Raw genomic sequence first — 16,766 nt, forward strand, 5'->3', positions numbered from 1 at the left:
ATGCAGGCGTGGAGCGGCAAAGTGCACAATCACAGTTGCTCATTGGAGGAAGAATTGAGGTAAAACACAGAGAAAGGAGGGTGGGATAGGAGGGGATAAAAAAAAAGGGGGGGGGGGGGGGAGTAGAAGGAAGTGTGAAAGAAAGGATGCTGAAAAAAAGACATCAAGGTAGGAGAGAGCAGAGAGGGAAAATCAAGCTACAAGGGGAAGGAGGGAAAAAGTGAGAGGAGTAAGATGGAGAGGAGGGAGGAGGGAGAGTATTCTAGGCTTGTGTTCCAGTTAATTACCACAGAAGGCCCCGGGGCTGCCGTTAGACATATTTTCTTCACCAATTTTTTTACATTTTTATTACAAACATTAATTAATTCAGAGCCTTGTCATCTCGTCTTACATGGATGGGCCCTTCGACCCCTTTTCTTACGCCTCACTTGCACCGCTGGCAGACACACTGTGGGCTGTCACATGGGCTAAGGAGAAACAGGGAAGGTTTAAGTGTGAAGATTTATAGCAGCGTTTAAAAAAAAAAAAAAAAAAAAGGTGGGCTAAATGTGTCGTACTGTTTTCATTGGGGTTTTGTTGCACCTAGGCTACACAGTCAAAGTCTTAAAAGTCTCCTGATGACAGCGGCTGTGCAAATGAAAAGATTTGAAGTTGGCAGCGAGGCTAAACGTCAGCTGCATAAATGCATTGTATAAATGTGTAGACAGGCAGTGTACACTTAGTTTAGTAGCTGCGTCTCTGGTGCCCTCCGCATAATCACTCTCTTTCATTTCCCGTACGCCGCTCCGTCTGCACGTCTGTCTGTCCGTCACCACTCAATTATCTCTCCACCTATTCTTCCTTTTCTCTCCCCTTCTTCCACAAGCCTTCCCCACTCCTCTCTTCACCTCTCTGTTGTCTTCTTTTTAAGTGCCTCCACCAGGGAAGCGACAACCCGTTTCACTGGGAGTTTATCATAAATTAAAGATTGCATTGTTACCAACCAATCCTCTTACTGTAAGCAGTTTGGGAAGGCAGGCAAGCTGTCTTGAACCCTGAAAGGAGTCAGACAAGGAAAAAAAATATTGTCCTCATTTTTATTTTTTTCCCCCCACTTTGCGGGCGTCAATTTATCCCCTCATCGATCTTTTGAATAGTTTCTCATATCCCGACACTCAGTTAACCCTACTTTAGCTCTTTGTGAGGACAGCAGAAAATGAACCGCGGCTGAATACATTGTAGATGCTTGAATAATGCATGAGGATGGGCTGATTTATCTCATCAAGTGCAAGTGATGTGTCCACTTTTCAGGCTGTTTAAGTGTCCGGCAATTTAAATGAAGAGCGCCTCAACTAGTTCACATAGTTGGAGCCCGGGGCACGGCGGTGATTCAGGAGGCTCGTGAACTCGCAGCGCTCAGATATTTCCCATAACCTTCGTCACATTTCATTTCCTTCCTCATTTTTACTGTCAGTCAGCTGTGCTTATTTCAAGTCAGCGAAGAGCTTATTCGAGATACTTCTCCATATTAATGAATACACAAGAACATGTATTTGTTTAAATTGACTGGCACCATTTGAAAGAATCCTACTGACACCTATACATTACTTAGCTTCATTGCTTTTTGGTTGTTGTTATACCTGTGATTTTCTACTTTGATGTGTCAAAATGTCTTCAGTGAAGAAGGCTGATCCACTGCAAGCACAGATTTAGTTGTTAGTAAGTTGTCTCCATCCTCATTCTCAGTCCTCTGTCCTTTCACTTTCAGGCATCAACTCCGTACAGTCTGGAGTCAGAGTCTCTGAGGATGGACTGCATCATGTCAGGAGGGGCGTCCCCCACTCTGGCCATCAACGCTGTAACTAACAAGGTACGACAGCAGCTACTTGGATACTTATCATCCAAGTATTTGAAAACAGTTGTAAGCAGTGGTTGAAGAAGTATTAATACCACGCTGTTAAATTACTCCACTACAAGTAAAATCCTGCACCCAACTCTGAACACCTTCACACTTGATCTACACGGATGACACTGATAAGTATTGTAAGCACTTACATCCTAATGGACTCAAACTTAACCCATAGCACTTACTCTTGTGTTGTTTCTTGACTTCATCTTCGCTTGTGTTGTATTAACTCTCAGTTGTATGTCGCTTTGGATAAAAGCGTCTGCTTAATGACATTGTAGAATTGTAGAATTACATTCAAAACTTACTGAAGTAAAAGTACAAGAGTATCAGCATCAAAATGTGCTTAAAGTATCAAAAGTAAAATAACTTGTTATGCAGAATGGCCCCACTTAGATATATTATTGTATTATTATTGTTGATGCTATGTAAGTAGCATTTTACTGTTGTCTAGGTAGGGCTAATTACAACTACTTAGTACACTTTTATTTTTATTTTTTGTGGTTAAATTTATAAACATGCATATTCATATTAAATTGATTGTATTTTTTCATGTTAAATCTTGACCTGAAGAGTAATTAGTAACTAAAGCTGGCAGCTAAATGTAGTGGAGTAAAAAAATACAGATACAATACAATAGAAAATGACAAATGTGGAAATAATCAAGTAAAGTATCTCAAAAATGTATTTAAGTACAGTACTTGAGTGAATGTACTTAGTTACATTCCACCACTTGTTGTGAGCTTTCCGTTAATAATTTTGTCCCAGACCCAAAACCACTAAAATGTTCCTTACCTGACTTGCTGTCAAGGTCAATGCCAATAAATAACTCTTCTAACTGATCTACGTCGCTCTGTTAAGACAGTTAAACTTAAAGGGATAGTTCTTGATTTTTCTGAGCTCTGGTAACGGAGGTCCGTCCAGTTCGGATCGTAGACTAGATATTTCCGGCAAGCTGGAGGGGTCGCGAAACTACGTGGTTTCACTCCACAAAACTACGTGTACACTAAAAGGTCACCCATGCAACCACAAAACAATTAACTATTTTGTTTCTTGATAAACTCAGTAAATAAAATGAAAAATGGCAGCAAATAGTAATATTACTACACACTGCAGCCAGTCTGAACGCTCTATTGCATCCACTACAATACTGGCAAGAATTTCATACAACTCACTGTCCAAAATCCAGTACTATCCCTTTAATACTATATGAGCCGATATCTGAATTAATAATAAAAATGTTCTTTCCATCAACTCAAAATTTACTTTTGTCTGCCATGTTTCTTTAGAATATAATATCAACCCATCAAGTCATGCAGTCTAAACTGTTGTTCCAACATGATGGGGTGTTCACATACATTTTTCCAGCCGGGAACAAATTTTTTCAATTATCCTGACACCACATGAATGCCTTATAAGTCTTTAAGTAGATCTTTTTTATTTACAGCAGTGGAGAAACATAATCATTGGTTCACCATTCCCACAGATTTCCAGTCCCCCAGTCCGTGTGTAGAATAAAAAAAACACTATGGTTATTAGTTTGTTGTCACTGTTGAGCATGTTTTCAGGGAAGTAGTAACAATTTGCAAATCCAGTGATAATTTCTGTTTTTATAGTTTCTGGCTATGATAAATGGTGTAATTTTGCTAATTTTTAAAAAAAAACAACATGCTTTTCAAACCTGCTGGTGGGTAGTGGGGTTCAAAGGGTTAGGATTGATGAATATTCATTTCTTAATGATGAGTAATGATGATTTTTGTGCATTTACAAATGAATTAGTAGAGAAGATTTATTCATTTGTACTCGCAGCTCAGAAGAATACACTTGAAGTTTGTTGAGGCTATAATTAATACTAACTGGATTTAAGACGCACTTGACTGAAAGCCGCGGAGTCTGTTAATCTTTTTCACCATCAGTTTAACAGGTCCTCACTTTCACACACAACCTGATGCAATGACACACACACTGAACTGGGTGTGACTGTCTCTATGAGGGTCAGAGATCAAGCGGCGACTGGGACCTCTGACGCCTGTCTCATTTGCCACACACACACACACACATAAACACACACACGGAATGATGATGTGTGGTACGCGACCTCTTCGTCTGACCCTGACCAAAGGGAAAATTTGTCCCACAGCAGCAGCTCACATAACTCTTTGAGTGTTTGTTCTGGACGTGACGTGCAAGTCTGGACTTGACGGCTTACTCCGGTTTTCCATTCTGCTCTTTTCACACATCTTGACTCATACCTCCCAGAATTTGTCAATATAAAACACATTTATGACAGATTATTAACACTTTGGGAATTCAGATGTCATGTGAAATAAATGAATTGATCACCACAATTATGTAGCCATTTATTCACTTACTACATTTTTTTAAAACCAATTAATGAATAATCAATTAATTAATTCATGAACCATTTATCTTCTAAAAAGAAAATAGGCAAATATCTCTTGGTGTTTTGGGTGCTGTTTAAAGATATTCGTAATTTATTTTGACATTTTATAGGCACGGTATGAATTTAAAAAGACATATACAGGTTAAAGATTGATATGGTCAGAAGATAATCTAAATCATTTTAGCCAAACTAACCACTGTAGTGTGTAGTGTTAAAAATACAGAATTTACATGTATTATGTCATTATTGATACTTTCACAGTATTTATTAAGCAACTAGATTTGCTTTATAATAAAGAATAAATAAAAATTAAAAACCTTGGAGTTAAAAAAAAGGCGAAAATACTGACGCTAAATAAACATATACAACAAACAATATCGATACTTGCCGGCCATGAACCGATATAATATTGGAAAATATCACGATACTATGTGGTATCGATTTTTTCCCACACCTCTAGACTTACCAACATACTGTTCCCTAAAACAGTAGTTGGAACCTTAACATTTTTGGTTGGAACAATGCTGTTAATGACGTTATTGATCAACTCAATGTAAGTTTCTCCTTATTAGACATAAAGAGCCTTAAAGTTGGACAACCTCATGCATGCTAGTTTGCACCAATTCTTTTTTACTCAAGGGAAGACTCAAACTTGACTCATAGTAGTCATCACTATACATTTCGAAAAAATGATTCAGAGCAGGGAGAGGGAGACCTTGATGGTAATGATGCTGATGCCAACGTCAATGATATCCGCCCACGTGCAGACAGGTGGCGTCCTGCAGGCACAGCAGTGCATCAGAGCCTCTTCAATAACACATTTTTGCTCACTAATCTTCTGTTTGCATTGGAAAGTGCCTGTGCTTCTGAAAAAGACATTCCTAGAATATAATATGACACTAGGAGCTAAGCATAACTGGAAAATATTTTCTTTGGAATTCTTACATTCAGATGTTGTTTTTGCTTGAATTCCTCGTAATTGAAGCTCTGCTATGTCTAAAAAAAACAAAGCTCTAACCTTTCTAGCTGCATCACAAGGTCTTTGGTCATTATCAGTTTTTCCTTTCTCTCTTTCGAATGTATAGATATAAACTTCAAATGTTCTTGTAAAGCACATAATTATTTCCTTGTTACTACAGTAACACAGCAAGAAGAATTACAGGTTGACTCAGATGTCATCAAACAACCAAAACAGGAAATGTTCCAGATTAACACTTACAGAAGCACTTTTTCCACTACAAGATGCTCTACTGGGTAGAGTACCGCCCCAGAGAGCCTTTAGTGTTGTCTCACCCGAAGGCTATAATTTCATTTTTGTCTATACAATTAAATGTAGCCTGGAGGTAACACTGGCGCTCTGCTTCACAAGTACTGACAGTCAAACAAAACAAGAGAAGCATGATTCAACATAATCCTGAGGCATTTCTTTTAAAAGCTTTGTGATCCGTCTCCACGAGACGATATACAGAACACTTTCTCTGAAGCGCAACTCGTGTCTCCGTCGTTGCCAAACTCTCAGACAATAAAGTCGTTTCTGAAGTTACCCAGTGGTTTCAGGGTCAGGACATTTAATCAAAATCACCATGTTCATGGAAGGAGAAAAAAAATCATCATTAGTTTAAGTCCTGTGCTGTTATGCAGCAGCAGGACCAATTTGCATATACCAGCACTTTAATTTCCATATTTCCCCACGAGTTGTCTCATAAGTTAATGGTGCATGGTTAACTTCTTGAGGTGGGCAGCAATCACTTTGGGCTGGATATGAGTCGGCATATGGACAAAATGAGGGAGAGTAACAAAGTCTCTATAAACAGATATCTGTGTATGAAGGCACTGGGACATGAGGTACTGGAAGAGTTCTGGGTTCCAGTTATAGTCTGAGTGGGATTGACCAGTCGCAATATATCAGGCTTAAGTTGAATGCAGGTAAAAAATAGTAAGTAGAATGCATTTGGTCGAAATGCAGTCTTGTAACTCATCTACTGACAACAAATTCCCTTTTTTTTTCTTCAACTTTTTATGCCTACACGCCAGCAACAAGCATTATGTTTTTATTTGATTGTCTCATTTTTGTGAATGCAACATCTGAGGAACTATTTGGACTCAAAAGATGAACTGGTCCAATTTTGGTCAAAGGTCAAGATCACTGTGACTCCACAAAGCACATTTTTGGCCACAAATCATCAATTCGTATGCTGTTCATGACAAAATTTCATACAAATGTCTAAAAAGGATGGCTACACGTTGAACCTGTGGCTCTTCTGTGTGGAGTTTGCATTAACTCAGTGGTTCCCAAACTGGGTCGCGTGACCCCTAGGGGGGGCCCAGGGTTACAAAAGGGGGGCGTGGCAAGGCTACATTGAAATAGTTTAATTGTTCACCAATGCTGCGCTGTAAAAAATAATCTGTTTAATTTATGGTAAAATACCAGCAGCTGTGGTTGCCAGAACTTCACCGTAAAAATTACAGTGAGTGGGTTTTCTATTCTAAATTTAAATGTAAATTTCAGCAAAAACTGTAATTTAGACTGAATAATCCTGTTATTTTTAGGGTAATTGTGTCATTCACTCACACATCAGGGTGTTTCTCCATAAATTTTGCATGAAAATTGCATATTTTTTACAGCAAAACTGTGTGTTTCTTCCAGTTTATGACAGTAAAAGTTAAAGTTTTGTGCTATTCTTTGATTTACGGTAATTAAAAGTGTCTACTAGATCATGACTCGACTCGAAATATTACAAATACAAAAAACAAGGATGAAAAAATATGACAATACCGTTCTTGTTTGTTGTGTGTAGGCCGCCGGGGGGTGGGGGTGTGGGGGCTTGAAGTATTTTTTAGATAGAAAAGGGGGGCCCAGTAGAAAAACCTTGGGAACCACTGCATTAACTGGTGACTCTAAGTTGTGTGAATGGTTGTCTGTCTCTATGTGTCAGCCGACCTGCGACCTGTCCAGGGTGTACCCCGCCTCGAGGATGAATGAATGAATAAATGTCTAAAAGGATTAAATGATGCCATTTTATATTTAAAGGTCAACTTTACTGTGACATCATAATCATTTAACAACATGTCTCAGGAACATAAAGGAAGGTATTTGGTCAATAATGAATTGGTGGTTGACCACCTTGAAACTGCGGTGATTTTATATCTTCTGGGGGTTGAAGATGTATGTGAAGCAGTTTTGTTCCTGACTTTGTAGCTTCTTTGCAGCAGCATCTATATTTGAAGCATTGTCTACTGTCGTGGCTTCATATGAGTTTGAACTGATGTGGATGTCAACTGCAACTTGGCGGAGGCATACAACCACGAGGCGTTCTAGTTTAATTGTAGTTTTTTTAATTTATCTGTATTCATGTGCAGAGAAGCAACCCGGTCGTCGTCTCTCAACTCTAGCTGGATTCTTGCGTCGTCCAAAGTTCCCAAACAATGACTGGCACACAGAAGTCTCGGCCCGGAAATATCTTTCCTTGCCCCCGAGAGGTTTAATCGTCATCAGACCGATAAATTGCAAATTATGAATCACTGTCTTTGAAGGAGTTTATATGGTGCGTTGTCTCAACATTTTGGCCTTTATTTTCACAAACACACGGATCTGTTGTGTTTCTTTGTGTGTGTGTGTGTGTGTGTGTAGGTAGCCCTTTACAACCCCGAGGCAGAAGGCAGTGAGAGTCCTGGGAGTCTGGGCAGCCTGAGCAACAGTCTTTCAGAGCAGAGTTTGGCGTCCGTCAACCTTAACAACCTGAACACCGCCGTCAGCAGCGGCAGTAACGTACACAGCTACACACCGGTAAGACCTTTTCTTTATTTTGTGTGACAGTCTAATGATTGCTGCGGGAGAATTTCTCTCCTCTTATGTGTGTTTGCACAAGGACAACAGCTGACCTGACGCTGCTTACAGAGACTTTTTTTAAGGACACTTCAACGGAGTCAATGCTTTCTCCCACTTTTCCCAGTTTTTTTTTTTCTTCAACTGTCAAATTTGAAACCAGCATTCATACTAAAAATGATTTCTTATTGTATGATTCTGTGTTCACTTGATTCTGACATAATCTGGATGATTCAGTTACCAGTCCAGACACTCTCAGTCGGTACAGAAGGTGTCTGCTGCACCATTAGCAGACTGAGGAGGTGGTAACCAGCTAACGACATGTACGCTGGATCTGCAGCACACTGCTCAAACTCTCGTTATCTGTTTCATGTTCAGACTTTGCAAGAAAATATATTTTCAGCGGCAGCTTCAGCAGAGACACACACTCAGTGTGCTTAGATGACATATGCATTATTCTGTAGCACGGTGCAGCAGATGGCATGAGCAGACACACACTTATTGCTGGTGTTTAATTGCTGTAGTTTCACTTTGACATGTAGAGTCAAACAAGCAGTCAAAAGGGCAATTTATTTATTCGTGTTTCCCATATAGAGAAATTATTTGGGCTCCCCAAACAAATCAAAGTACCTCCGCCCACAAAGATTTTAGCAATTATGATTCCTTCTCTTCAGAGGTGTGGAAATGCAATTGAAAGTGCAGATTGATTGAAAACTCTGTTGCATTCATATGCACTGATTATTTAGCTTGTGAATTGAATTTTTTGTTTTCTCAGCCAACTGTCAATACTGTCTGCAGCCCCTCACGCCCCTCAGGGTCGACTGGCACAAATACAGCCTAAATGCTGGTGTGTGTTCATAGAAGTGATCTGTCGGGCAGAAATAAAACAGCAGGAAACATCAGAGTCGTCCCTCTGTGTTGACAGTTCACCTTTATTGTCTTTGATGCATATAAATGATGTGTGACCACTCCAGTATGAACAAATTTGAGACAAAGGAGGAAAATTGTGTACGATTAAAAGCAGATTAATCCGGTTAGCCAACAATTAAACACTAATATTGCCCTGTCTCTGTGCCATTACACGCACACACACACACACACACACACACACACACACACACACAAGCACACACAAGCACACACAGTGAGGTTTATTTATATCAAGGCCTTCCCATGTCGTCTGCTGTAATGGTGCCTACGGTCTTGGCCAGTGTAAAGTACACCCCAGACTTGGCAGGCCACTGATACACTGAGACATATTTGGCCACATTTTACATTGGCTGTTTAAATGATTCCTCATCCTTTATAGAACAAGGTCCTTTGGCTATTCCAATTGATTAGTCTCAACCAGTGTGTGTGTGTGTGTGTGTGTGTGTGTGTGTGTGAGAGAGATGATAATAAGTTGCCTTTTTATGAAGGAGGGTCTAGATTAGCCAACCCTTCTGTCAAGAAATAAACTGTCCCATGTTGAGCCTACAAAGTTGTCTCTGATATTGCACCCAGCTACTTGAACGCCCTGATTCAGGCATATGCTACCTCACAACCGTTGCGCTCTTCCAGTGAACGGCGCCTGGCTCTGCCACCCGTTCGTTCAAGGCAATCCAAACTCTTTGCGTTTGTTGTTCCCCATTGGTGGAACACACTACCAGTTCCTATCAGAGCAGGGGCATTCCTCTCTACCTTTAAAAAAACTCCTGAGACCCAGCTCTTCAGAGAGGACCTTCTCTCCTCGCACCACACGACAACTCTACTCCTTGAAGAATTGTCACTAGCACTTATTGCTGCACTAATGGCTCTTATCGCACTATACAGTAGTGTTCAAAATAATACCAGTCCAATGTGACTAACCAGATTAATCCAGGTTTTTAGTATACTTTTTATTGCTACATGGCAAACAAGGTACCAGTAGGTGCAGTAGATTCTCAGAAAACCAACAAGACCCAGCATTCGTGATATGCACGCTCTTAAGGCTGTGCAATTGGGCAATTAGTTGAAAGGGGTGTGTTAAAAAAATAGCAGTGTGTGTATATATATATATATATATATATATATATATATATATATATATATATATATACATATTCATGCTCCCAGAGCATAAACCTTTTAGAAGCACAAAGGTGCCTAAAATGCTGCTATTTTCATTAATTCCATGTTACTCTGCTTCTGCAACAGCCTGATTGTCCCATTGTTGCCATTAAAGTTCCACTCAGTCAGTAATCTAATTATAAGGACTTTTGATGGACCTGTAGTGCATTTGAAATGATTGTTTGTGTCTGTCCCTTTAAACAAAATATAATACAATTTCAAAGGCCAGTCTCGGCCCAAAAACATTTGGTCCGAAATTACAGGGGCGCTGAGAAATCCCAACTCTTCATTATTTTTCCCTTGTAACAGCTGCTCACCTTTTTACCATCAATCACTTTCCCCCACTCACCTCCCACCTGCATTAGCAAAGGTCAGTGCAATCTCATCTCGTTAACCTCTCATTTCTAGAGGCCATCTTTTGTTTTCCTCCTCCCCACATCGCCTCCTCCGTCCCTCGCCCTCCTCCTCCACCGCTTCAGAGCTCATCTGCGGTCTGGTCCAGGGGGATCAGGGTTAGTTCTGCCTCATTACCTGGCGCAGGTGATACCCCCCTAACTGACAGTGATTACTGGTGGCATCACCGGCAGAGATCTCAAAGACACCCAAGAAAGTTGACAGCGAGGCAGCCATTGCTGGGTGGAGGTAGATGTGTGGGGGGAATGTGTCATGCTAAGTTGGCTTATATTTGCGGAGGCACACTGATCACAGCAAATTGCTTGTGTTTGCTGGGTGGATGGTGAGGAAGATGACAGCTGGGATGAGATGATTGAGGGTAGAGGAAGACAGGCTGCATTCACAATATGAGACAGAAAATGGAAGCAGTGGGTTTCGGGTGTGTGTGTGTGTGTGTGTGTGTGTGTGTGTGTGTGCATATGAAAAATATTTCCTTTTAATTGTATGAAATTGAATTTGGTATGATCATCATAGTGAATTAAAAAAATTACTTAATGTGTTAATTGAATTTGAACGGCACAAACGAAAAAATAAAATAAGATTTCTTTAAACTAAATGTGATAATTATTGAATGCTACTTTTTATCTGTTTTACAGTGGAGCTCTCCCAATTGAAATTCAGGTTTCTCAATTTAGATTCAGCAACTAGAATCATTGTATTTCCCCATGTGTTGACTGACAGGTAGCAGCCCATTCTAATGCTGGATTTAGTGTCCTTACTGTGGCCAGACTTTTCAGATATGAAAACACTGCACAGGCACTGGTTTTTATTACAACATTTTTCAACTCAGCTGATTATTTTTTCACAGATTGCGGACATCATAGAGCATGATTACAATTACATTAATCATTTTTGCAGAATTAAATAGTCAATATTATAGAGCTGCAAAAATTATTCTCATAATAACCGCCAACTATTTTTCATAATCGCTTCATCACCAAAGTAGGTTTGTTTAGGTTTTTGTTTTTGTTTCATGTGTTTGGACTGACGAAACAAGACATTTGAAAGACCTTAAAGACCTTGGATGGATTTTTTTCACTATTTTCAGAATTTATCGCTCAAACAATGAATTGAGAAAATAATCAGCATATTGATTAATAATGGAAAATAATTGTTTGTATCAGCCGTCATATGTACAGTCATGGAAAAAATTGTTAGACAATTGTTTTCTTCAATTTCTTGTTGATTTTAATGCCTGGTACAACTAAAGGTTGTTTCGACAAATATAATGAAAACAACAAAAATAGCTCATAAGAATTTAATTTAAGAGCTGATAACTAGCCATTTTCAATGGTTTTCTTGATAGTGATTTTGGTTATTATCAACAAAACCATGGAAAATGGCTAGATATCAGCTCTTAAATTAAATTCTTAAGAGCTATTTTTGTTGTTTTCATTATATTTGTCCAAACAAATGTACCTTTAGTCGTACCAGACATTAAAATGAAAACAAGGGTGGTCTAATCATTTTTTCCATGACTGTTTATCTTATCAGCACTCAGTGTAGTTCGGGCAGGCACAGAAGTTTTTCGAGTCATATGTTCCATTTATCATTCAGTCCTACAGTTTCATGTCCTTGTCCAACGGGAAGTCCACAGAAACACTCACTGCTCATTAAATCTGCATTGCAAGCCACCATACCGTTACCTGCCATCAGCAAGTGAACTCCTTCCACCTCAACAGCCTCCTCCTGTATTTAAAATCTACTGTATGTAAAATACAGAGACAGCATCAAGCTTGTGGGGATTTGTCTCAAATGCGAATAACTGTTGCAATAAATATGATGAAGACTTTGTATTGAACATAATGGCTGAACAGATACTTGACAGGAATGTGCACAATGTGGTGGATGATGTTGCATTTTGTTTTGTTAAATATAGATTTTTATTTGCCGATAATGGCCTATCACAAACATATCGATATCCATCATCATCGGTGTATATGTTATCCAATACAGTAACTTTTTATTCTAGAACATATAATGCAGAAAATAATGTATGGGGTGGTTTTGATTTTTGTTTTTTGTTATTTGTTTTTCTATTTGCTTTATTTAAATGGCCAGAATAGTTTGACAATGTTATACAGTAGAGGTGTGAATCAGCAGAGGCCCCACGATACGATTTTATCCCGATACTTGAGTCACGATACGATATTATTGCCATTTTAACCATTTTGCGATATGGTGAGTATTGCGATACAATATATTGCGATTTACCTGTTTAACTGCATTCTGTGTAGACAAAATTAAATTCAATAAAAAATTGTTTTGTCTAATAAGAGAAAATTTTCAGTCTGTTCATCTCACTTCAGTCTTTTTATTTCTCCACAATGAGAGTCAAACCCACAGACTGACCAACAAAGTATTCAGTCAAACTGAACTTAACTGATGTCAAACATGTATGGACAACAACAACTGCAGCATTTTATCAAACTTTCCTCAACTTTAAGCTTCACTGCTTTAAGCTTATTTAGACAATTTCCTGACATGATATCCTGAAGCACATGGTACCAGTAGATTTATTAGAATATCTAGTTTCATATGATCCTTCGGATCTTCAGTATATCCGTCCAAAATAGGCGAAAATACTGCCAGCCCGCCAGCCGTCAGAATACTAAATATCAATACTTGGCGGCCATGATTCAATATAATATTGCCACACAAAATATTGGGACACTATGCTGTATCAATTTTTTCCCCCCAGCCCTATAATACATTGTATGGAGAAAATGTCATATTGATGCAAAATGGGTGCACAGTCCACATAGAAAAGGTCTATTTTCATTGCAGCCTCTCTACAACTTCGACTTTTTGCCTTAACATCCCTGTGTTTATTTTTCCTGGGACCATTATACCACCACACTGGCCTTACTGGGCTTACTGAAATGAATAAGGAGTTCTTTGATGCAGTGTTGATGTCGGCCGAACTGCAGCCTTCACCTGTGTAAATTCAGCCTTTGATGTATTTTTCTAAAACCTTCATTGGTTTCCAGTTTGTCTGTTTGTACCTCTCACAGTGTGCATGTGTGTTGTCTCTCCTTTTGTGTGTGTCTTGAAGGTGAGCAGCCACTCAGAGCCTTCGTCTCAGTCCCTGAGCCTCCAGCAGCCCGCCCAGCCGCCGCCGCCTCCCCCTCCTCCTCCTCAGCCCCAGTACGGTTTACCTGTCCCGGAGTCACGGGACAAGCAGCTCTGTTTCTCCGACTTTGAGGACCTCAGTGCTTCTTTCCGCAGTCTTTACAAGTGTGTCTTTGAGCAGTCCTTCTCACAGCAAGGTGGGTGTCTGCCCCTCATTTTGTACGTGGATTAGTGCGTGTCTGTTCATGTGTGGCCGTCCAACATCTTAATTGACACATGCGTTTGCAGGAAAGAAGAAAAAAAACATGTAAACCTGTATGTCAGGCTTCATGCACATAATTAACTGTCAAGCTTAAGCTGCTAATGAAATGGAAAGATTTTAACATTGCTTTCATAGCAGCGAAAGCCTTCCAGTATTAACCTCCACCACACACTACTCCTACTCTATTGTATTTTAATAAACAAACAATCTGTTGTTCCGCATATCTGCATTTTACGGCTCGCTCAGTCAAATGAGTAAAGGCAATTAAGAGGAAGAATTCAACAGAAGGAGAAAAAAAACTCTCAAACACATCTGCAGTCGAGCAGAGCAAAGGGTTCTGCAGCTTTGATAGCAGCTAATTAGATTGGTTCTAAAGTTTGTGAAGCATCTTGCTAATTGCTTCCTGAAGCTTTCAGGTCACCAGGCCTCCTTCCACTCCGACCCCCCACCAGCCTCCTATCACCTTCCTCTCCCCACCACCCTCCCCATCCACGTATATGTTCTGAAACCGGAGAGATTGATGCGCTCCGTTGAGCTCCGCAACTGCCGCCTGTATTAACCCTCTGACAAGGTCCCCTTCAATTTGTGGTCAGGGGTGCACTCACAGAAAAGAAAAGACAATGAGGATACTAGTTTGAAGAAGAAGAGAAAAAAAAGATATGACACGGACACCTAGAAAGAAAAGTGAAGAAGAAAATGGATTTAGCAGATCCTTGAAAGGGTCCCTTAAGTGTGAGGCTTAGCAGGAAACTGTGTCAGCAGTCATTGTATTCGAGAATCACAGTGAGTCACCCAGACAGCAGAGCTCATCGTCTCCTTTTGAACAACCACAGTGAGTCCAAGACCACACACCAAACTGTGACTCAGGTGGTGTCGCAATGCTCTCCCGACAGATCTTCACCTAACAAAAAGCAAGGAGTCGCTGTCTGACCGGCTCTGGCTGTCCTTCGATTTATAAAAGAAAAAACCTTTCATCTGTTATCGACGTCACTCTTGGTGGGTGTATTGCAGAGGACCCAAAGAAGTTGAGATCGACGGGACATATTTATTTGTGTCAGGGTTGTGTACACACTGTGTTGTGTATTGAGAGGAGCCTCCTATTAACAGTTACAGCACCAAAACGGCATGCTGGGTTCATTCAGGAAGAGATGAAAGGTGCATCTTAAAGTCAGTTCCTACAGAGGCAAGGCAGGACCCCTTCCAATCACGGGTGTAGCACATAAATGAAACAGGCTTGCGAGTGTGCAGGTGTGCGTCATTGTGTAATTGGTCCAACCTTTAACTCAGCACTACAACTGCAAAACCAGTGCACGACATGGATGTGGCTTTGGTATCACTGCTTCTGAACATTTATGTTAAAATGAGGGAAGAAGTACTTTTATACAATACCGCTCAAAAGTTTGGGGTTGCTTAGAGATGTCCAATTTTTAAAAGAAAAGCACAATTTTTGTTGAAATAACATTAAATTGACCAGACATACAATCTAGACATTGTTAATGTGGTAAATGACTATTAAAACTGGAAACAGCTGATTTTCTTATGAAATATCTATTATATATTGTCAGCAACCATCACTCCTGTGTTCAGGTAGCACATTGTGTTAATCCACGTTTATAGTGTTGAAAGGCTGATTGATCATTAAAACACCTGAGCATTATGTTGGCACAGCTAAAAACTGTTTTGTGCTGATTTGAGAATAAATAAAATGACCCTTCCTCAGGCTCGTTGGAGATTTGTACAGGTTAAAATTATAATTTCTACCCATGTCAATGTCTTTACTATATTTTCGATTCATTTTGTAACTCATTTCATGAATAAAACAAGTTTGTTTTCATGGAAAACAACAGATATTTTCTGGGTAGCCTTAAGCTTTTGAGCGCTAGTGTACATTTTTATAATGAAAAATAACCAAAATCCTTGTCAGCGTGGGTTCTCTCCGGCTTCCTCCCAAAGTCCAAAAACATGCAGCTTAGTTTAATTGGAGACTCTTGAATGCATGTAGGAGTGAATGAGAGCATGAAGGGTTGTCTGTCTCTATGTGTCTGCCCTGTGATAGTCTGTTGACCTGTCCAGGGTGAACCCCGCCTCTCGCACAATGTCAGCTGGGATCAGCTCCAGCCTCCCCCCTCCCATGTGTTCGGATAATCGGTTAGGGAAAATGAATTAATGAATGAAAACAACCAACATACTGCAGGCGTAGTCGCTCGATCAGTCACCATTTTAGAAACTCCCAGCAGACAGTTGTGCGCAAAGCATTATGGGTGCTGAGGATGCAAACAGGCATCCTTGGGAAATTCACCAAAAGAAGGACTAAGGATCCTGACATTGGAACGGTCCTTTAGTTTGTCAAATTGAATCCTCCAATGAAGGTATTAGTATTAGTACAAGATACTGAACAATACATTTCTCCCGATACCGCGTTTATCAATGTCAGAATGAATTCCTGATGGTGGCAGGTGGCGTTTAGGGTGGCCTCAGCCACCATTGTAAGAATGTGAGTGTGAATGGGTGAATGAGCGCTGTCTCTAGTGTTAAAGCACTTTGACTGGTCGCAGACTAGAAAAACGCTATATAAGTGCAGTCATTTACCATTTTGTTGAATCGTTGTTATTGAGAATCGTGACACCCCTGCTCTTTATTCATACATGCTTAAGATCCAGGGAAGCACAGTGTCAAGCGTGAGAGACTCTTAAGAAAGTTGCAAGCAGCAAACCTGAAGCAATCAGCCTGTTCCCAACAGACACGTTTTCACGTTTGCACTGCACTAGTCCTCATA

General features: G+C 40.0%; 1 protein-coding gene across 2 annotated transcripts in view; it reads left to right on the top strand.

Moving 5' to 3' along the window:
• The window catches only part of LOC131971341 (forkhead box protein J3-like), a 79,398-nt gene that overhangs the window by 49,629 nt on the left and 13,003 nt on the right, over window positions 1-16,766 (top strand). For both annotated transcript variants that reach the window (XM_059332743.1, XM_059332741.1), the window contains 3 exons: window positions 1,748-1,849; window positions 7,921-8,076; window positions 13,712-13,925. In XM_059332743.1, the coding sequence (XP_059188726.1) occupies window positions 1,748-1,849; window positions 7,921-8,076; window positions 13,712-13,925 (472 nt within the window). The remainder of the gene's footprint in view (window positions 1-1,747; window positions 1,850-7,920; window positions 8,077-13,711; window positions 13,926-16,766) is intronic.

Source organism: Centropristis striata, chromosome 5 (genome assembly GCF_030273125.1).
Source record: "Centropristis striata isolate RG_2023a ecotype Rhode Island chromosome 5, C.striata_1.0, whole genome shotgun sequence".
Taxonomy (NCBI): Eukaryota; Metazoa; Chordata; class Actinopteri; order Perciformes; family Serranidae; genus Centropristis; species Centropristis striata.